This window comes from Lates calcarifer, linkage group LG13 (assembly GCF_001640805.2).
Source record: "Lates calcarifer isolate ASB-BC8 linkage group LG13, TLL_Latcal_v3, whole genome shotgun sequence".
Taxonomy (NCBI): domain Eukaryota; kingdom Metazoa; phylum Chordata; class Actinopteri; family Centropomidae; genus Lates; species Lates calcarifer.
Window position 1 is genome coordinate 4800444 of NC_066845.1, and position 21336 is coordinate 4821779.

At 38.7% G+C, this 21336-nt stretch overlaps 2 protein-coding genes across 6 annotated transcripts; one reads left to right on the plus strand and one right to left on the minus strand.

The window, feature by feature from the left end:
* Positions 1–97: 97 nt before the first annotated feature.
* Positions 98–10453, plus strand: LOC108881950 (myogenesis-regulating glycosidase). Of its 2 annotated transcripts, none has more exons than XM_018674170.2 (6): positions 98–177; positions 2232–2724; positions 3274–3805; positions 4445–5249; positions 5343–5461; positions 5922–10453. In XM_018674170.2, exons 2-6 carry the CDS (start codon positions 2447–2449, stop codon positions 6267–6269), a joined length of 2082 nt encoding a protein of 693 aa, XP_018529686.1. In that variant the 5' UTR covers positions 98–177; positions 2232–2446; the 3' UTR covers positions 6270–10453. The 2 variants fall into 2 exon arrangements, with proteins under 2 accessions (XP_018529686.1, XP_018529679.1); XM_018674163.2 differs by having other exon boundaries at positions 111–226.
* An 804-nt stretch (positions 10454–11257) lies between these two features.
* Positions 11258–20572, minus strand: LOC108881988 (uncharacterized). 4 transcript variants are annotated; one of them, XM_051075358.1, is made up of 7 exons: positions 20470–20572; positions 19721–19828; positions 19479–19594; positions 18592–18697; positions 17335–17442; positions 17093–17208; positions 16341–16431 (listed from the first exon to the last, which is right to left on the minus strand). In XM_051075358.1, exons 1-7 carry the CDS (start codon positions 20516–20518, stop codon positions 16426–16428), a joined length of 609 nt encoding a protein of 202 aa, XP_050931315.1. In that variant the 5' UTR covers positions 20519–20572; the 3' UTR covers positions 16341–16425. The 4 variants fall into 4 exon arrangements, 1 of the variants encoding a protein (XP_050931315.1); XR_007814488.1 differs by lacking the exons at positions 16341–16431; positions 17093–17208; positions 17335–17442; ... (1 more) ...; positions 19479–19594; positions 19721–19828 and adding exons at positions 11258–14381; positions 14529–14636 and having other exon boundaries at positions 20470–20487; XR_007814486.1 differs by lacking the exons at positions 16341–16431; positions 17093–17208; positions 17335–17442; ... (2 more) ...; positions 19721–19828; positions 20470–20572 and adding exons at positions 11258–14381; positions 14529–14636; positions 15129–15296.
* Positions 20573–21336: the final 764 nt, after the last annotated feature.

The following is a 21336-nucleotide window of genomic DNA, read 5'->3' on the forward strand; positions in this document are numbered from 1 at the left end:
ACTACGTTTCCCAGAAGCCCACTATGTGCATGAGTGACAGATACATGAGCGAATCCGCTTCGACATCTTCTGTTGTTGGGCGGGACCGTGGAACTTCAAACCGATCCGCAGCTGCGCAGTGAGCTACTGCGCTCACAGCTGTAACTACACATTGACCCCAGAGAGAGAGATGCGGAGGTGAGATAACTATTTTCATGACCGCAACGCCGCAAAGGACAGATTGAATGTATGTGTGTGTATTTTCTAACTCATTTGTGTGTAATTTGCATAGAAAACATAAATTTTAACCGTGAACATGATCGTTTGACACCCTAATTCGTGACAACTGGTACAGCCGGTTCCAGCCACTGTAATGTCCCGACACAGCGTCAACAGCCGCGTCGAAGAGTGTTTGTGTGTTATCGATCAGGATTTGGAAATGTTTGGCTATTGAGTTATCCTGTATGTCACCTTGACTCTGGTGCGGAAAATAACATAAAAATACTGGGTAAATCTGGATGCGCTGTTTGTGTCCACTATGATCTTTACAGCAAAGTCAGATTACAGTGTTTTTAAATTTTGTTTTGGGGATTTACAACTTAAAGTGAGCACAAAACGAGTAGGAGACACTGTGAAGGAAACGTGTGTCTGCATGTGTTTATGAGCTCGCTGCAAGGTTAGAAAACACGTTTAACTTACATTGTACAGCCTAAAATACTGCACCGAGTAGAATAATTATTTGCAGCTGTATATCAGAATAAAAATAACTTTGCTTTGCATACATTTGTTTCCCAATACCAGCAAAATTAAAATGATTTCTGGTCACAATGTGGGGGCTAACCTACTTAAAATCTGAAGAGTGTTCTAAAACAGCCTTTAGGATCTCTAGAAATAGTTTAGGGATGTTTCAAACATTGTGTGTGTAGTTATGATTGTAAAAATATTTTATGACAGTGAGAGAGCAGTTTTTAATACAATAAATCAAGCTAGACTTGCTCCAATAAATGAGGACTGAAACAGGGCAGGTCTGGACCAGAAAACATGGGCATGTCTTGTGCTCCTGCCAAGCAGTGTGGGTACTGGGAAGCTAGAACAAAGCAGGGTTAAGTTCAGTATATGGTATGAAAAACGTGACTGATTAATGTAAAACTGATCATATTAACAAGATGGTGCAGCAGTGTTTATAAGTGTATACAAAGGAGTTAAAGGATCTTATTCTAACAGAGGTGTGAGTAAGCCCATGTAAAGAGGAAGACATGTCACGTAGCAGTCTGTCAGTGAAGCGCTGATTTAAGTATAGAATCGCAGTTTTTGCAGGGCATGCATTTGCAAGGTTTCCTTCCCTTCCTGCCGCATTGCCACTCACCTTCATCAGAACAAAATAAGCATGTTGAGCTGGAACATAATGATACCTGTGGGGAGGATAAAGTAGGGTTCTGTTGTGGATGATTGCCCAGTGCTCTATCTGAAAACTGTAGGCTTGCTGCAGTACAATTATTTGAGGGCTGAGACTGATGAATATTATTTAGTCATGTCCAAGTTACTCTTACCCGAGAGATAAATGTAATTGAACCATGCTGACATGGTGTCTGGACTTTCTCTGATCATAGCCTGTTTTTATTGTTTCATTGGTCCTGTTACCATTAGTGTCTGTGTGGCTACAGAGCTTGGCTACTTCCTATTTTACACATTATTTCCTGTGCTCTCTCTCTCTGTTGGACACTGCTGCTGCTGCTCAATTATGCTGTAAGGACACAAGTACAATTGAATGTATTCAGTACAGTAACATGTGGCTTTATTTGGAATATATTAGTGTGGTGATGGTACACATATAGCAGCACTGTTGGCAAATTTGTTAAGTTTGACAAGTTTAGTAAGTACATATATGTGTATTTCTTTGTGTTTAAAATAAATAATGCTTTCTTACTGAATAACCGTACAATACACATCTGTTATCTTGAGAGAATAATAGGAAACAGAAGGTGTGTGTAATAAATGTCTTAATTCACGATAGCATGCAGTGTGAAGAGTTTCAGAGCTATTTATAACTACAGCTCATGGAGACTGTCAGTGGTGATAATTAGAACAAAATTGTCAAGCTGGTCAAATTCTGTCAGTGTAAGACATCATAGACTGTATGCTAATGACATTTATTGTGGCTTATTTCTTGTTCTTCTTGACACTCCTGCGGTTTTGCATGTTGCGCCACCTCTCTTGACCTCTGTCTGCCTCTGCTTGTCTCTGTCTCGCAGCTTTGGAAAAATCAGCCCTCATTCAGAAATGGAGATGCCGCTAAAGATCGGCAAGTAGACGTAAGGCTTCTTGTCACCTCCGCTGCTGCCAGTGTGAAGATAAATTCCAGCCATTTTCACCAACACTGACAGCAAGCTTAGCACAGCTGTCCACTCCCTGCCACTCCTCCTCTAAACCTGTTCTTGTGTACACCTCACTGCCTCAAGTCTTCAGTATGTATCAGATTGTCCCGGTGGCTCCTGGGGAGCAGCAGATGGCAGGGGGAGCTGGAGGCTCCCCGCTAAAAAAGAAACTGGCTCACGAAGGCCGACCCCTGGTTATGGCAGGGATGTTGGGCTGTGTGTTGGTGCTGGCTGCTGTGGTTGCGTGGTGCTACTACTCAGCGTCTCTCCGTAAAGCCCAGCTGCTGAAGACTGAGTCGTTAGACCTTGACAAGGATGGTTTTATTATTCGTAACCAGGCAGGGGCTGTCATCTTCAATATGACCTTCAGGTGGGTTCATTTTAGGGAACATTTTCATGATTGATTAATCTGCTGGTTATCGTCTTGATTCATCTTTTTGCCCTAAAAAAATTCTGACAAATGCCCAACGCAATTTTCCAGAGACTACATATTCAAATCACTCATTTTGTCAAACCAAGGGTCCAAACCCCAGAGATTTTCAGGCATTTTTGCTTGAAAAGTGATTCAAATTATTAATTGATTATAAAAATAGTTACTTAGTGATCTTACTTACAGATGTGAGGAAAGTAATAAGGATCATCCTGCTGATGCCTTAGCCATTTCAGAGCAATCAAGACACATAGTGACCAGTAAATAGGAGCTTCTGCACAATGTAATTCAATCTAATACATCCCAGTAATAAACACTCCCCCTGTGAAACTAACAGCCAGTAAATCTTGGCTAACGATAACCCTTGTAACATAAATCACTTCTTTTTGGCCTCTGCACAGTTGTTGACTTGTTGCTGATAAGCCTTGCCTGGTTAGTGCTGTGCTCACCCAGTTCCTTTGTATTTTATCTGTCCACACACCGTCCTAGGTCTGGCACTCTGGATCTGGACTCCTGCTCAAAGGAGGGAAGTATACTGAGCTGCACTCAGTCAGATTCTGGCAAGCTCAACTTCTTCATCCAGACAGTTCGACCCAAGGACACGGTGATGTGTTACCGTGTCCGCTGGGAGGAGCTACAAAATAAGCGCTTGGTGGAGCATGCCATGGCCTATAATGACTCTCATTGGTATGGAGGGGCAGAGACAGCAACACAGTACTGGCCTATCAGGATCCAGGGCGAGGAGGAACCACGGCCTTTCATCACCAGTGATGTTTACTCTGATCGGAATGCTTTTGGGGGAATCCTAGAACGCTATTGGCTGTCATCGAATGCAACTGCGATCAAGATTAATGACTCTGTGCCATTTCATTTGGGCTGGTCAGAGAAGGACAGGACACTCAGGTTCGAGGCCCGGTACCAGGACTCTCCTTTCAGACCGCCAGAGGGACAGCAGGCCTTACCTGAACTCAGCTATAGAGTGTGTGTGGGGTCAGATGTTACATCTATTCACAAATACATGGTAAGTATAGACATACTGTGTTTTTTGTTTAATCTTTCATCTTTTTTCTTCTATAACTTTTTGTTATATACAGGAGTGTAGCGAAGTATCATATGTTTAAACTAAGTTGGTTTAAAGTAGTAAATTCAAAGTCTGGATTATTTGCTAGTAAATATGGTGGGGAAAGTGGGATTTTTTCTATTCATACTTGGATATGCACCAAATGACTTCACCAAGATCTCTTGAAAATGCTTGTGTTGGTCCTAGTCCAGGCAAACTGTGGTGCACTCACAGAGAAAGGCTAAATTTGGAACCAACTTATCTGCCTGGAAAGTCCAATATATTATAATAAAATTAGCTAAGAGCAAAATTGGAGTGAAGATGATGGGAAATACCCAAGCCCATTTGCAGTCTTGGCTGACAATAATGTTAATGTGATTCATGATGTATTCTTCACTGGTGTAGAGACAGAATTAATAACAATTCTGATTGATTAATTGTTAAAGTAATTTATCTATCAAAATCACCAGACTTCATCGTTATGCCAAGCTAGAAGAAAGAATTCTTATAATCCAAATTGACCAAAGACAAGAGTGGAACACACATTTTAATTGTAACCCTGTAGTAACTCTGTGCTCTATATTCGTGCATTTTGCACAGGTTCGTCGATATTTCCCAAAGCCTATCAAGGTCCCATCTACTGAAGTCTTCAAACATCCAGTGTGGTCCACGTGGGCTCTTCACAAAACATCTGTAACTCAGGAGAAGCTGCTACGCTATGCCTCTGACATCACCAAGCATGGCTTTACATGCTCCCATCTGGAGCTGGACGACCGCTACACTGCTGACTATGGCGAGTTTGACTTTGACCCGCAGAAGTTCCCCAATGCCACCGGTATGTTTGACAAGCTCAGAGAGGACGGGTTTCAGGTGTCGCTCTGGACACATCCTTTCATCAACTATGACTCCATTAATTTTGGTGTCGCCGTGGAGAAAGGGCTGTTTGTCCGGCAGCCAAGTGGTGAGCTCCCAGCTCTGGTTCGCTGGTGGAACGGCATTGGAGGAATCTTGGACTTCACCAACCCAGAGGCCCGTGAGTGGTACTCTTCCCACCTGCGCATGCTCAAAACCCGCTATGATGTGACCTCCTTCAAGTTCGATGCAGGAGAGACGAGCTACCTCCCCCAGCAGTTTAGCACTCTGGTCCCGCTCTCTGACCCCTCCACCTTCACCCGCCGCTACACAGAGATGGCCATACCGTTCAGTGAGCGTGCTGAGCTGAGGGTTGGGTACCAGAGTCAGAACATCTCCTGCTTCTTCAGGATCATTGACAGAGACTCTGTGTGGGGCTACGAGCTCGGCCTCAAGTCCATCATTCCAACTGTTCTGACGATTAGCATTCTGGGCTACCAGTTTGTCTTACCTGATATGATAGGAGGAAATGCATACCCCAACCGCACCACAGGTATGGTATTTAATTACATATGGCCACAGAGAGTTTTAGAGTGATATTAGACATGGTTTTAGTCTACTGGCTGATGCCTGTGTTGTATTTTAGGTGGTTTGGATGGCAAAAATGGTCTGCCAGACAGAGAACTGTACATACGATGGCTGGAGCTGTCAGCATTTCTGCCTGCCATGCAATTTTCTATACCACCCTGGGCCTATGACAATGAGGTGAGCAGAGTACATAGGAAATTCTAACAAATTTCACATAGGAAATTATAACAAAACATAGGAAATTATAACAAAAGTAACATAGGAAATTATAACAAAAGCAACAAATACATATAGGTTTTTAGTCAAGGAATTTAGTCAAATAATTGTAAGGATGCATGTAATCACTGAAAAACAGTTTAAAAAATAGCAATAAAGTAATTTACAAGCAGTATAGCAACAAAACACGGAAAAGCGTATTCAAATTTTGACATGAGATAAAAATGAGTGGAGTCTTTGGGAAGCATAATTGTATATTCTAATTATTTTGAAGGGATAAGTTTATGCTTGTAGAAAAGTGGTTGCTTTAATTTACTTACAGTGTATTTTTTTTTTACAACCACTGGGGACTCATAGAACTTTCAAGCTATTAGGTGACATGCTCTCAGCTAACACTGTATCTTTGTGCGTTCATCTCTAGGTGGTACAAATAGCACAGAAGTTCACAGAGCTTCATGAGACTCTGGTGGCTCCAAGGGTTCTCGAGCTGGCAGGCGAGGTTCTTGATACAGGAGACCCAATCATAAGGCCCCTTTGGTGGATCGCCAATGATGACGAGGCAGCCTATAAGATCGACTCACAGTTCCTGATCGGGGATGACCTGATGGTGGCTCCGGTGTTGGAGCCAGGAAAGCAAGAGAGGGACATCTACCTGCCTGCAGGACGATGGAGAAGCTACAAGGGGGAACATTTTGATAAAGGCCCCATTTACCTCACTGACTATCCAGTGGACTTGGATGAGGTAGCTTTCTTTACATGGGTTCACTGAAGACAGTTAAGACACGTAAATCACACACAGGTAGGGGTGTAACGATTCAATCAACTCATGATTCCATTTGATACTCGATACGAAGCTCACGATTTGATACACTCATGATACATCCAAGGATATATTTAATGAAGAAAGAATGAAAACAAAGAGCTTAAGAGTTCTTATTTATTCTTTCTTAGTGTAAATTAGCAAAAAAAAAACCTCTTATCTCTAATCTATCTCTAATCTCTTGTTGCCACAAGAGTTTACAGTGTTTTCCTTTTTTTTAAACTAAATTCTAGTTAAAATGTTAAAATAAAAACTTTGTTGCAGTTAATCTGCCAACTACAGCGCAAAAGAAAGGATTCCAATACTATAATATAATATATAATATACTAATATAAGGCAATATTTTTTTCTCCTGAAATTTAGGTTTAAAAATGGGGGTTGTCTTATGTTTTAGGATTAAACAATCAAATTTTCATTCATTACAACAGATTTTTTTTGAGTGGAGCAAGTCCCAGTGTAACTATGGTCTTTTAGAGTGTAGCATTGAGGGTTGTTTGTAGCCTTATTATGTTGCTAGTTGTCAGTTCGTGTATAGAGAGTTTTTCGAGAGTTAATCCGCCTTTAAAGTGTTCGGTTAGTTCAGTTTAAGCTACAAGAGTGTGATCACTCACAGAAGTGTAAAGCGTTACTTCAGGACACAGCGCTCACTTCATCAGTCACATCGTGATAAATTTTTTTCAGTGTTGCGATGTGTGTCGTCATGTTTTCTGAATCGCATTGCATCGTGCCACGGTGCATCGTTACACCCCTACACGCACACACACATACTGGATTCACATGTACATTCTGGTGAGCACACATGCTAAGAAAGAGCAGGAGATGTTTGTTTTTTAAAGGGAAATGACCACTAGGGATCTGTTGTCGCAGCAGTTATTTTGGTAAAGATTAACCTCATGTCCTCTGGCCTGCTCTTTATCTGGACTTCTGCCTGCAGATTATAACCATCCGCAACCAACCACAACAACCATCCTTGTTCCATTCTTAAGCTGATCCTCATCCTTGTGTGCCTTCCACAGCCAATAGTAAAACCGATCTCAGATTGTATCACCACCGCAGTCTTCCACCTAATGGACATCTAGAGTACAAAAAGCCCAAGTCCTATAGCTAGGCTGATGTTGGTTTTAGGGTGAGAGTTGGTTTTATTTCCCTTGGTGTGAAATTTGTTTCAGGGCAGATGAAGTAAGTGGGTGATAAGGTAACTGATACTGTCTTTATTGTGGTTTGACAGGGTTGGGCACTGAACCGGCAATAAATATGCACTCTCTGACAAATGCACCCCTGCTCAGAGGGTATGCCTAACCTCATGTTGCCATAACAACTGCTGTATTGTGATTTCTAAGTTCTCAACTATTTGTTTAAGCTAACATGCATTAATTTGCATTAATGCAGATTATTAATGCTAACTATTAATTTGTATTAAGCAACCCTGCCAACAACATGTAACTTCATTTGTTTGTCTCTTGCTTTTTATATTTATTTGGTTTTTGCAACTCTATTTATTTGCTTCCTTTTGATTTGTGGATAGTATTTTAGTGTATGTGATTCTGGGTTTAAATTAGTGGGTATTTATCACGATCAACAGACTGCAAATATTTTTATGTCAATATTCCCTGACCTGTAGTGCCATTCTGTCATTTCAGTGCCAAAAATCTACTGTTTAGTGCTTTTTCATCTAAATCCACAGCTCAGGGTAGATTTAAAACAAAGCATTTGTTACGTTGGAATGAATTTTGTTGATCCACAGAAAGAAACAGATTTATTATTCTAATGCTACTGGTTTGCCTTGTAAAACAAGTATTGTTGTCCAAGATGCCATATTTTAATGTGCCGTCCATGTCTGCCATGCGACCTTTAATTTGCCTTATCAGCTGAACTAAGGTATGCCAGCCTTAGTACAGAGAACCAGTGGGGTAATAAAACACCCACTTTGGCACACAGTGATATGCTTGATGCACTGCACCTTTATGTTTTCAAGGACTAACACTGCAAAGTACATGGGGAGTTTTATTCTAAAATGAGATATCTGCCATCTGAATATACTGTATGTCTCTCTGCTCTTACACAGTGATTGCTGGCATGAGAGTAAAGCACACTACTGGTTAAGTCATCTAAATGCCTTGCTTGAAAATAATTAAACTAAATAGGATAGAGTCAGCACTGTTTTTAAAATGTTTAAGTTAACATATAGTTGTTGGGATATTAGAGCACCTTTCATATTCTGATCATTTTTGTTAGTGATAGAGTTTTTCTGTAAATTAGTAGTCTTTTTGTTGCTTTCTTCCACCAAAAGATGGAGCCAAAGTCAAATTTTCAAATCTTACACGCAGCAACATTTATAAAAACAAATGCTCAATTTGTAATAGTATTACTTGTGCTTGTGGCAGGCATGTAGAGAGGCTAGATGAACTACTGTAAGACAAAACCACCGTGTTTTCATACATACTTACATTTTATAATTTGTACATAGATAAAATGCAAAATGTGAAAGGACAGATATGCACCAATAGACATAATTTAAAGGGATTTAAAAGGGTATTTTGTCAAAACACTGAATAAATGTGTTGACCCATATTGTAAAGCTGGAGACTTCTGTGAAATCCATCCAGATATTTCCACTGTGATACAACAGTATCAAGAGTCTGAAATGTTAAAGGAGAAGTGTTTGCTGCTGTGAATGAATACTTGCAACATTATGAAGGCAGATGCCAAAGAAAAAAATTATGGTTGTTGCGTTTTCTTTTGTGGTGGATTATTTTCATATTCATATTGAGTTTTACTTGCTGTCAAATAATATACAAGTTAGATGTGATGTGAGGCACCACAAACCTCACATGTAGTGATGTCTTAGCAAATTCAGAGAATTACCAAACAGAGACCTAGTGTCATTCAGTCCAAGTAGGTTTATTTGCACTACATTCAACAACTCAGTCCCCTAATTAGTTGCACCAAATGTGTTTTCACTATAGCCATGACGTCAACATGTGACAGCTGCACAAGACAGCGCTTGGTTAGTTTTTACATGTTTGCATAGCATGTGATCTGTCCTAGGAACAGCTTGTACGGGAACACATCTTTCTTGGGCCAGTCCTGTCCCATCTTACCTCAGCCTAGACAGCTCACTATGCTTTCGGCGCTGGTCATTTGTTTTGCTGTCTACAAACCCCAACGTAGGACAGGCCACTTTAACAAGATGCACCTGTGTCCTGTTTCCCCATGCAGGGCTTTCTCAGGCTAGCCCCCAGCTAGGGACAGTTTTTTCAAAGTTTGGTCCGTAAATAGTGTTAAACAGATTACACACATAAGCAATTGGCATGCACACATAACATATGATTCCTCTACTTCTAAGTTCATTCATTTCCCTCCTCCACACTGGTATTGTTCCTAATTCCTGCTGCATGCAGACGTTGAAGAGACCTGCTGCTGCAGTTTGAGCTCCAACTTTTTAAAAAAAAACTTACTTTCCCCTGTTTTTGGTGTGTAAATGATTGACAGAGATAAAAATCTTTGGAATTGGTACAGTATTGAACAAGAATGATGTACCTGACAACCTGTGAGCAGCTGCTGCAATGTAATCCAACGGGCAATTGTCCATGTAGAAGTATGTCTACTAAGTATGTTTTTGTTTTTGCCACTGACAAGGTGAAATTATTATAAGTGTCTGACAACATTATGGATAGGATTCCTACAGTGATATACCTTTTTATGAATGACTAAAATCTTTTTGTGTACCCAGAAACATTGATATATATATGTATCACCACCAGACTCCAGTTTGTTGTGTGACTTTCAGTGGTGGAAGTATTCAGATCCTTTACATTAGTATAAGTACCACACAACAGAAATAACTGATTGAGGCAGCAGTGGATATAGTGTTAAGTGTTGACTAAAAAAAAACAAAAACAAAAAAAAACAGCATTCCTTGTAGAAACAAACAACTTCAAAAACTTAGAGATACTGTCCTTTTTTTTCAGGGGGTCTTTACTGAGATTTTTTTAAAAAGTGCTTTCAGTACATGGGCCTTTCTTGTTTCAGTGGTATCATTCTGCAGCAAAGAACAAGGGATCTATGTAGAGGAAGGCATAATGTTATTGTGGTGTATAACCATAATTAACACCAGACATACATTTCAGGACCAGTGCCACTGACACTGACCTGACGCTTCAGGCTCCTGTGACTTCCTTTTTGCTTTAATGGATAGCTGGCAGATCTTGTCTGCTGTACTTTCAAGAAATGAAAGATACTCTGTGGAGTTGTGAAACTCTAATAGTGCTAGGTGGCACTGTGGTGATCAGTGGTAACTTTGCTTGACCTGAGCCAAAGGGGACACATGGGTGCGTGCCACAGTGTTCATTCCTGCCAATGGTGTCAAGCTGGTTACTGATAAACAGATGCCAAAAATGGGCTAAGAAATGCTGTGATGCACTGACAAAATGCACAGAAGAAGAAACTTTAGCATTAGCAAACATGCATGTAAACAATGCAGGATTAAAACACTAAAATAACCAGCTTTGTAAATGCTTTATGATACACGGAATTGATTCAAAATGTGTAAGGTTTCAAGGATATGCATTGTGAGAAATGATGAATGTAAACATTAACTTTGTTTTGTAGAAAACTCCACATGGCACCTTTAATGTTGAATTGAATATGTACTTAGTACCAAGGGAAAACGCACAAGATGGGAGTGGACAGAAATTAATCAAACTGCTAGCTGGCAGTTCCAAAGAAAAAGCAAAAAAATTTAATTCACGCAGCAATATGGAAATACAGAGTAATTATTTAGAAGCTGTGTGTAAACAGGTTTCTGCATGAGAATGTGTTCTAACTGCACACTCATACTGTAGTATGAGTATGAGTAAGAAAATAGTATTCTTGATGAAAAAACATTTGTTGGAAAAAAAAAAACAAACAAACAAAAAACACAAACTCTGTCCATGTTTGGCATGATATTCTTTATTGTTCATCCAGCTGGGCAGCAGGTTTTTGTGCACATGCAACAACAATTAAAAATAAGTTCAATTTTTTTTGTGTGTGTTACAGCATCTATTAAGTACATGTCTTATGTTCTCTGTTAAGAAAGCATCAGTACCTGGAGTAGTCTTATGCATAGCTTAGGCAAATCATGTCCTGCTTCATCCTTCAAACATGACTGAAAAGCTTAGTAGATACCTATACTACTCCAGGGCAGAAAGTGTGACATGAGCTACTCCTAACATTATTAAATTGTATTTTATGACACACTGTGGCTCACTGCACTCTAAAACAACAGTTTAACTGCTCCTCTAATGCAGTGATTTCCAATGACTGGGTCGAGACCCTGTACCAGTCTATGCAGTGTTGACTATGGGACGCAAAGATACACTACTGGCACCCAAGTACACTTCACTGTAAATGCTTGGGATAGTGCTACATGTGTGGCCCCACCCTGACCCCCGACATACATCTGCCAACCTCCTGCCAGCACCAGCAGTGATGGTCTGATCAGAAATTTGCTTTTAGTTTAGCCACATGTCATTTTTTTTTTTTTTTTTTTTTTTGCAGAGTATCAAAACTGACCATCCTCCCTCTGACTATCAGCAGTGAACACCTTACTGCCCCTCCCAACTATATACCTCAGAGTAGCATATCTCTGCTGTCAGCCACAAAAAAAAAAAAAAAAAAAAAAAAAAAGCTGGATGAAAAAAACACGCCCTTCACTTCATTCCAGCTCTGCACAAATTTCTCTTACATGGCTGTCTGTCTTTCTGTACATACTGTTTATGCACATGGTCTCTCTCTTACGCTTTTCAACAATATGGAAGACCCATATACATAGTGTGGGTGGGTTAGAGGAAACTCACTTGGACACATCCTTTCCAGACATAAAAATAAACTTTTTAATATAATTTATTCAAGTCAAGTCAAATTTTATTTATATAGCGCCAATTCACAACAGAAGTTATCTCGAGACGCTGTTATCTCGAGACGCTGGGTGTTATATTATTTTCCATATTATTGTCACTTATTCAAAAATCCAGAATCTATGATTATGGATACAGGATGTGTCCTACTTCACTGAAAAGTCCATTGTATGTTTCCACATCATATTTGGGTATATTGTAGAGATTTAAGGTGAGCACAGAGAAACTTTTTCCCTCTAACAGAAGAACTGAAGTGAAGTGAAGCTCAAACATCCAAGTGAAGCAACAATAAGAAAAACACGTTTGACTGGTGAGGGACTTACTTCCAAGAAATGCATTTAGTCATAGTAACATCTCAAAATGAAAATTAAACAGATAAAATAAGCATTAATTTACTTAATTCCACTTCTGTTTTTGTGATTTAACACCTGTCCCGGTGAATGTATGGGGACAGACAGAGAGAAATGAAACTGAAAAATGAACTTATTTAAATGTGTAACTGTCTAATTTTGTATTTTTGGTGGCTGGCGGTGGAGATATGCTATTTGGAGGTATGTGTTTAGGAGGGTCAGCAAAGTGTCCAGTGCTGATAGACGGAGGGTGGAAAAATAGTGACGACTCTAAACTGTGTGGATTGGTGTTGGGTCATGGTTCACTCGTTGAAAATCACTTCTAACTAACAAACTAACGTGAATGTTAGCTAGCTACATTAACGTTAACTACCGTGGTGGCTAACGTCAGTGTTAGCTAGTTAAACACGTCGTCGTCAGTATAATTTTAACCACTTGTCGATATACCATCTTCATGTGTGTTCAAAAAACATTACTCAGATATTTGTTTGAATGTGAACTACCAGCCTATAAAATATATGCACTGCAGACAGCATTGTATCTGAGATGGAGCTGATTAGTATGTATTGGTATTTCAGCTTACAAGCATGTGTATAGTCTGTATTTATGGACACTTAACATTTAACAAGTTATGCTTGTGTCTTGCCATTGTTGTGTGCAAGCTGTGTTACAGAAGTTCAAATTTGTTGACAAGAAATGCACTGACCTTTGAGGACATAAGAGCTTTAATTTAGATCTATGCTCCTTTTTTTGGCTTTCGAGGGCAAATTACAGACTCGGTGGTATATTAAGAAGTCCTTGATTCATACTGCAGATTAAATCTCTTTGTTGTGATACAAATGAGGCTTTATGGAGGAGGAAATGATGATTTGTGATCAAAAAGAAGTGTTTTCGCCTTTGTAATCTGACTTCCTGACTTTGTTCTTGGCTGTGTCAAGATGTCCTGGCTTGTATGTTCACAGATGGGGTGAAGCATCTTTTTCTGGGAAATGGTTGGATATGAGTGTCTCAGGTCCCAATCAGTTGACTTTGGTCTGGTGTTTTGTATCTCTGTATATCTAAAATGTTGCAAAAGAGAGGACTGTCTGTATTAGAGATAGAATGGGACTTTCACATTTACCTAAAGGTTGTGTGTGACTGTATTCTCTGTGTGCACGTAAAAGATATTATAGAGCATCATCACCTGAATTCACATAGGGGTTCAGTAAGTAAATAAAGAGAGAATAGGGTTTTTTCCTCACAGCTGTGACTACTAATGTTCACTTAATAGAACTGATAACTACAGTAAAATCTGATATTTTGCATTGGGCATTTTAAAATCTATGTACAAATGATAAAACATTATCAATGTTAAAATACTGGGGCAATTAATTTTCTCACAGTAGTTGATCTAGTTTATAAGTCTGACAGAAAGACATGAGCATTTTGCAGTGATAAGTGTAAAAAGTAACCTTAACCCTAACCCTAACACATTAAAAACCAATAGAAAATAGCTGTAAATAGTGATATAACAGGAAGAACAGGAATTAAACAAATTAATTGTCGATCATATTGTGGTTTTAATTCATTTAGTTATGCGGCTTAATATGTTATTGTTCTTGAGTAATACAAATTTAGTAAGAAAAGAAGTAAAATATTCTCAGCTGTAGCTGTTGCAGAGCCTCAGAGAAACAGTGTGGTGATGGCTGAGGACACCAGCAGGAGGATGACACTGCCGCTGGCGGGTATGGCACTGTTACACAAGTCATCCCCACAGCAAGAAATGGGTTTTATACAGTACTGATTTCTTCGACAACCCTTAGTGATATGACCTACAAGACATGATGGAAAAACCTCAGTTTCAACAACAACAACCATTCAATACAGCAGTATATCAGCTCAGACCCAGTTAGATAGATAATCTCTCTGAAGGCCTCAGTATTAGATATAAATACTTCTGGAGTGATAGAAAGACCTACCATCCACCATGGTGGAAAAACAGCGATCCAAGGGTCCAGGACAAAGCGAGATGCGTGTGCAGGCTTTGGGGTTGGTGGTTACACATGAGTAGCATCTTAATCCACATGCTGCACAGAAATACAAAATACTGGTTTAAGATAGTCCAGATCTAAGGCTCACAATTTTGACAAAACTAAGAAACAGAATTTTTTTAACAAAAGTGGTTTCCCACTGCAACAAGACAATCAGTACAAGAGTTGTAATGCAGTAATCTCCTCTAGAACAACAGCTCCAAAAAACGTCCAGTAGGAGAATGTGAAGAAAAACTTGAGAGAACGCAAACAAACTTCCTGTTATAGTCCATATTAAGTGAGTCCGTCTAAAAGAACAGAAAAATTGTGTTAAGTGCTGCAAATGTATTTCCAAATCACACGATAAAAAATGTCCATCTTTACTGTTATTAAAATATATTTAAATTCATACATTCATGTCACAAAACAAAACTTGTGTGCCTACCTACCTATTATTTCAGGTACCACAACAACTTTCACATGTCAATAACTGTCATTTTTTAAAATGTAACAATGTCCAGCCTAAACACAAACATAAGTTGTTCCTACCTGTGGACAGAATCATTAACAGGATCAGAGCTCTATAAAGCCGCATCATAAACACAGAGAAAAACAGACTTTTTTTAATCGACCGTGTGAGAGGAGATCTGCAGATCTGAGAAGATGTGAAGACCTGCAGAACCCTCCTTTTATAGCCCAACTTCTTACTCTCCCTCCAAAACTTGAACATGTGCATTGCAGCACTAAGCCTCCTCCCAAGAAATCCTGAATAACGTCAGCCCCAAAGAGAGCTCATTATCCCTGAGACCACTATATAGATTATTTACAATTATTTAAATAAAGACAAAAGCTGAAAATGACATGGGATCATTTTTTGTAGCAGATCATCTCTTTTGTGTTACACAAAAGACTGTAAGTATTGCAGAAGTAAGGTTTGATTCAAATAGCTCCATTGATAACTAGTTCCATATGACATTGCACATTTTGCATGTTGACATATACTTACAAATTATAAAACATTACTAATATGAAAATATTGTAACAAGATTATTTTCTCACATTGGCTCATCTTTTTTCTCAACGAGTCTGCCAGGAAGAATGAATGAATGAATGATTATAAAATTACACATTTTATTTATCTGTTACTATTATTATTATTTAAAAACGTAACTTTACCTAATTTCCTTAACTTACTAAGTCAAGCCACTGTGCTTGTACTCATAGACTGCGCATGTACTGTATGTTTCCAAAAGTCTTTACTTTGGCGTCATCTTGTGACCATCTGGTGGTAGTGAGTTTGAACTGCTCAAGTGGATTGGATGCATTTGTGAAATGATTAATGAGCAATATTAGGGGTTTTCGTGCTGCTGTGAATACTTATTGCATTATAAATGTACACTGTACCAAAGAAAACAAACACTCAATTTGGTTGTTGAATTCCCTGTCTACAAACAATATATGTTGTGTTTTGTGAAGGGTGTTGGAAAAATGTCAGTTGATGTTGAAAATGAGGCAAAATGAGATTATCCAGTGAATATTTGAAGGGTTTCAAAATCTGAAGAGCTTTAAGGAAAAGAAATAGAAATGTGATATCTGACTCAATTAATGTTAATAGCTTAAAATGTAAATACTCAAAATAACATAGCATAACATATAGCTAGTCAGGGAATATGAAATACACCACAGACTTAGCAAAAATGGTCGACAATAAATTTCCCTCAAACAGAAAAATACATACCCACCTTTGTTTGTCGAAATGAGTCGGCTGTGACCAGTGCAACGTTGCTTCTTGAAGATGATCTGTCCAACACTTGAACAGTACTCTGAGGAAAAGGTTCTTTCTTCTTCACACCTGCACTGATTGAAAGTAGGTATTGTTAATAACATTAAAATACAGAAATGTCACACATGGTTTAAGATTCTCCAAATAAGGCTCATTGCTTTATTTTAAGGGATTCTTGTTTCATAGTGCAGATTACATCTCTTTTCTGTGATACAAATGAGGTGGCGTGGGGGAAATAATGATTTGTAATTGAACACAAGTGTTTTTGCCTTTGTACTTGAGTGCATCACCTATTTTGTTGCATTTGGGAGTGTTCCATCTGTCAAGCAAGACACTTAAGGAATAATGTAATCTGAGATTCAGGAAGGTAGAAAGATCTGACTTGTACTTTGCTCTTGGCTGCATTAAGATGTCCAGGCTTGTATGGTCATGAAAGAAGTGAAGCATCTTTTTCTGGGAAATGTTTGGATATGAGTGTTCCAGGAAGGGGGTTTGTTTTGCCTATTGATTGACTTTGGTTTGGTGTTCTGTATCTTGGCCAACAGATGACTGACATGTTACAAAAGAGAGGACCTTCTCTATTAGACTTAGAATGGCACTTTCACATTTACCAGAAGGTTTGTTGTGAATATATTGTAGTTATATAAACTTAGTAAGAAAAAAGTAAAATATTCTCAGCTGTAGCTGGTGCAGAGCCTCAGAGAAAGAGTGTGGTGATGGCTGAGGATACCAGCAGGAGGATGACTCTGCAGCTGATGGGTATAGTGCCATTACACAACTCATCTTCACAGCAAGATATGGGTTCTACACAGTTCAGACTTTTTTGACAACCCTCAGCGATGACACCTGTAAGACATGATGGAAGAACCTCAGCCACCCAGTATTCAGAACAGCAATATACCAGCTCAGACCTTGTTGAATAAAGGCCTCAGTATCAGATATAAACATTTCTGGAGTGATAGATGGACCTACCATCTGCCTTGGTGGAAAAACAGCACTCCAAGTTTTCAGGACAAATCGAGATCCATGTGCAGGGTTTATGGTCTGTGGTTACACATGTGTAGCATCTTGATTCACATGCTGCACAGAAATACAACATAATATCACACATAGTTTGAGATACTCCCGATCCAAGGCTCACAACCTGAATAACGTCAGCCCCAAAGAGAGCTCATTATTCCAGAGACCACTATGTAGATTATTTACAGTAGTTTAAGTAAAGACAAGAACTGAAAATAACATGGGATCATTTTTTGTAGCCGATCATCTCTTTTGTGTTACACAAAAGACTGTAAGTATTGCAGAAGTAAGGTTTGATTCAAATAACTCCATTGATAACAAGTTCCATATGACATTGCATACTGGAACTGGAACTGGAACTACATTTTGCATGTTGACATATACTTACAAATTATAAAACATTACTAATATGAAAATATTGTAACAAGATTATTTTCTCACATTGGTTCATCTTTTTTCTCAACGAGTCTGCCAGGAAGAATGAATGAATGAATGATTATAAAATTACACATTTTATTTATCTGTTACTATTATTATTATTTAAAAACGTAACTTTACCTAATTTCTTACTTCCTTACTAAGTCAAGCCACTGTGCTTGTACTCATAGACTGCGCATGTACTGTATGTTTCCAAAAGTCTTTACTTTGGCGTCATCTTGTGACCATCTGGTGGTAGTGAGTTTGAATTGCTTAAGTGGATTGGATGCATTTGTGAAGTGATTAATGAGCAATATTGAGGGTTTTTGTGCTGCTGTGAATACTTATTGCATTATAAATGTACACTGTAACAAAGAAAACAAACACTCAGTGTGGTTGTTGAATTCCCTGTCTACAAACAACACATTTGGTGTTTTGTGAAGGGTGTTTAAAAAATGTCAGTTGATGTTGAAAATATTGCAAAACAAAATTATCCAGTAAATATTTGAAGGATTTCAAAATCTGAAGAGCTTTAGGAATAAGACATAGAAATAACTTTGCTGTCTGTAATCAATGAATGTTAATAGCTTAAAATGTAAATTCTGAAAATATCATAAAATATAGCTACTAAGAGAACTTCTCTTCAAGAAGTTGGAAGCACTTTCATCATATTACAGTCAGTCTGCAAGTCAGGGAATGTTGAGTACACCACAGACTTAGCAACAATGGTCTGCATTAAATTATAATAATTTCAGTCCCCTCAAACAACAAGAAAAAAAAAAGCATTCTCACCTTTGATTGTTGAAATAAATTGGCTGTGACCAGTGCAACATGGGATTGTAAAGATGCTTATTAGACCTGGATAGTACGAAAATGCTTCTCCTTCTTCACACCTGCACTGGTTGAGAGTAGGTATTGTAACATTAAAATACAGAACTGTCACACGTGGTTTAAGATACTCCAAATAAGGCTAATTGTTTTACAAATTTTCACAAAAAACACCAGCATTTTAAACTGGGTTTTTTGTGTCCCCACAAAGTCAAATGTGGTTTCCTGTTGTAAGATGACACCTACAGAGAAAATGCAATTGAGGGTAAATAACAGATTTGGTGATATTTTAATGAATCCTCATTTCATAGTGCAGATTAATTCTCTTTGCCGTGATACAAATGAGGCTGTTTGGGGGAAAAAATGATTTATGATTGAACATAAATGTTTTCGCCTGTGTGCTAGAGTGCATCGCCTATCTTGTTATGTGTGGGAAATGTTCTGTCCATCAAGCAAGACACCTAAGGAGTTATCTGAGATTCAGGAAGGTAGAAAGATCTGACTTGTACTTTGCTCTTGGCTGCATTAAGATGTCCAGGCTTGTATGGTCATGAAAGAAGTGAAGCATCTTTTTCTGGGAAATGTTTGGATATGAGTGTTCCAGGAAGGGGGTTTGTTTTGCCTATTGATTGACTTTGGTTTGGTGTTCTGTATCTTGGCCAACAGATGACTGACATGTTACAAAAGAGAGGACCTTCTCTATTAGACTTAGAATGGCACTTTCACATTTACCAGAAGGTTTGTTGTGAATATATTGTAGTTATATAAACTTAGTAAGAAAAAAGTAAAATATTCTCAGCTGTAGCTGGTGCAGAGCCTCAGAGAAAGAGTGTGGTGATGGCTGAGGATACCAGCAGGAGGATGACTCTGCAGCTGATGGGTATAGTGCCATTACACAACTCATCTTCACAGCAAGATATGGGTTCTACACAGTTCAGACTTTTTTGACAACCCTCAGCGATGACACCTGTAAGACATGATGGAAGAACCTCAGCCACCCAGTATTCAGAACAGCAATATACCAGCTCAGACCTTGTTGAATAAAGGCCTCAGTATCAGATATAAACATTTCTGGAGTGATAGATGGACCTACCATCTGCCTTGGTGGAAAAACAGCACTCCAAGTTTTCAGGACAAATCGAGATCCATGTGCAGGGTTTATGGTCTGTGGTTACACATGTGTAGCATCTTGATTCACATGCTGCACAAAAATACAAAATAATATCTCACATAGTTTAAGATACTTCAGATCTAAGGCTCACAATTTTACAAATTAAAACAAAGAAACATTTTTTTTAATGTTCCCACACCTTCAAAAGTGGTTTCTCAGTATAAGAAAATAATTGGCACAAAAATCTGCAGTAAACTCCCCTACAACAACACCTCCAAGAGAAACTTGAGAAGAATACAAACAAACTTCCAGTAATAGTATACATTAAGTAAGTCCTTCTGAAAGAACAAAAACGAGAAAAAAAACTACAGTGTGGAAATGTTGCAAATAACAGTAAGAGAATGTGAAGAAAAACTTGAGAGAACGCAAACAAACTTCCTGTTATAGTCCATATTAAGTGAGTCCGTCTAAAAGAACAGAAAAAATTTGGTGTTTAAGTGCTGCAAATGGTATTTTCCAAAATCACCACGGATAAAAAATGTGTCCATCCTTTTAGTGTTATTTAAAATAAGTATATTTAAATTCATACATTCATGTCATAAAAACAAAACTTGTGTGCCCACCTACCTATTATTTCAGGTACCACAACAACTTTCACATGTCAATAACTAATAGTATATTTTTTTAATGTAACAATGTCCAGCCTAAACACAAACATAAGTTGTTCCTACCTGTGGACAGAATCATTAGCAGGATCAGAGCTCCATAAAGCTGCATCATGAACTCAGAGAAAAACAGACTTTTTTAAATCAACCGTGTGAGAGGAGATCTGCAGATCTGTGAAGATGTGAAGACCTGCAGAACCCTCCTTTTATAGCCCAACTTCTTACTCTCCCTCCAAAACTTGAACCTGTGCATTTCAGCACTAAGCCTCCTCCCAAGAAACCTGAATAACGTCAGCCCCAAAGAGAGCTCATTATCCCTAAGTAATATTTGATTCACATAAGTAAAGTAAACAGGGTTTTTGGTGACACAGTGGTGGGGTTAGACAACTGAATGGTTGATCACATTGTGGTTTATTGAACAACTAGTCATTCAAGTATTCATTCACAACTTTTACATATTAATAAATTGTTTATTCTTCTTGAGCTGCAGCTGTTCCAGAGCCTCAGAGAAAGAGTGTGATGATGGCTGAGGATATCAGCAGGAGGATGACGCTAGGACCAGTGGGCATGGCACTGTTACACAAGTCCGTTTCACAGTAATGTCCCCCTTCTTTACATGAATTATTGTAATAGCAGCCCTTAATGGTGACACCTCATGGAAGACATGATGGAAAAACCTCACAAACAACAAAAACCACTGGGTGTTCAGTACAGTAATATCTACACTCAGACCCAATCTGATCTCTATCTTTATAATGTTCAGTATTGGATATGAGTACTTCTGGTGTGGAAAGGCAACTTACCAAGCAGACTGCGCTTGACACAACTGTCTGCAAAAGCAGCACAAGGTGAGATCTTTGTGCAAGTTTTCGGGTCTTTGGTTACACATGTGTAGCATCTTAATCCACATGCTGTACAGAAATACAGAATACT

Coding starts and splice junctions, on each gene's coding strand:
- LOC108881950 (XM_018674170.2), top strand. CDS start 2,447: ATGTATCAGATTGTCCCGGTGGCTCCTGGGGAGCAGCAGATGGCAGGG. Junction 2,725..3,273: donor ATCTTCAATATGACCTTCAG/GTGGGTTCATTT, acceptor ACACCGTCCTAG/GTCTGGCACTCTGGATCTGG. Junction 5,250..5,342: donor ATACCCCAACCGCACCACAG/GTATGGTATTTA, acceptor GTTGTATTTTAG/GTGGTTTGGATGGCAAAAAT.
- LOC108881988 (XM_051075358.1), bottom strand. CDS start 20,518: ATGATGCAGCTTTATGGAGCTCTGATCCTGCTAATGATTCTGTCCACA. Junction 19,829..20,469: donor GCTAATGATTCTGTCCACAG/GTAGGAACAACT, acceptor ATTTTTGTGCAG/CATGTGAATCAAGATGCTAC. Junction 19,595..19,720: donor TTTTTCCACCAAGGCAGATG/GTAGGTCCATCT, acceptor CATGTCTTACAG/GTGTCATCGCTGAGGGTTGT.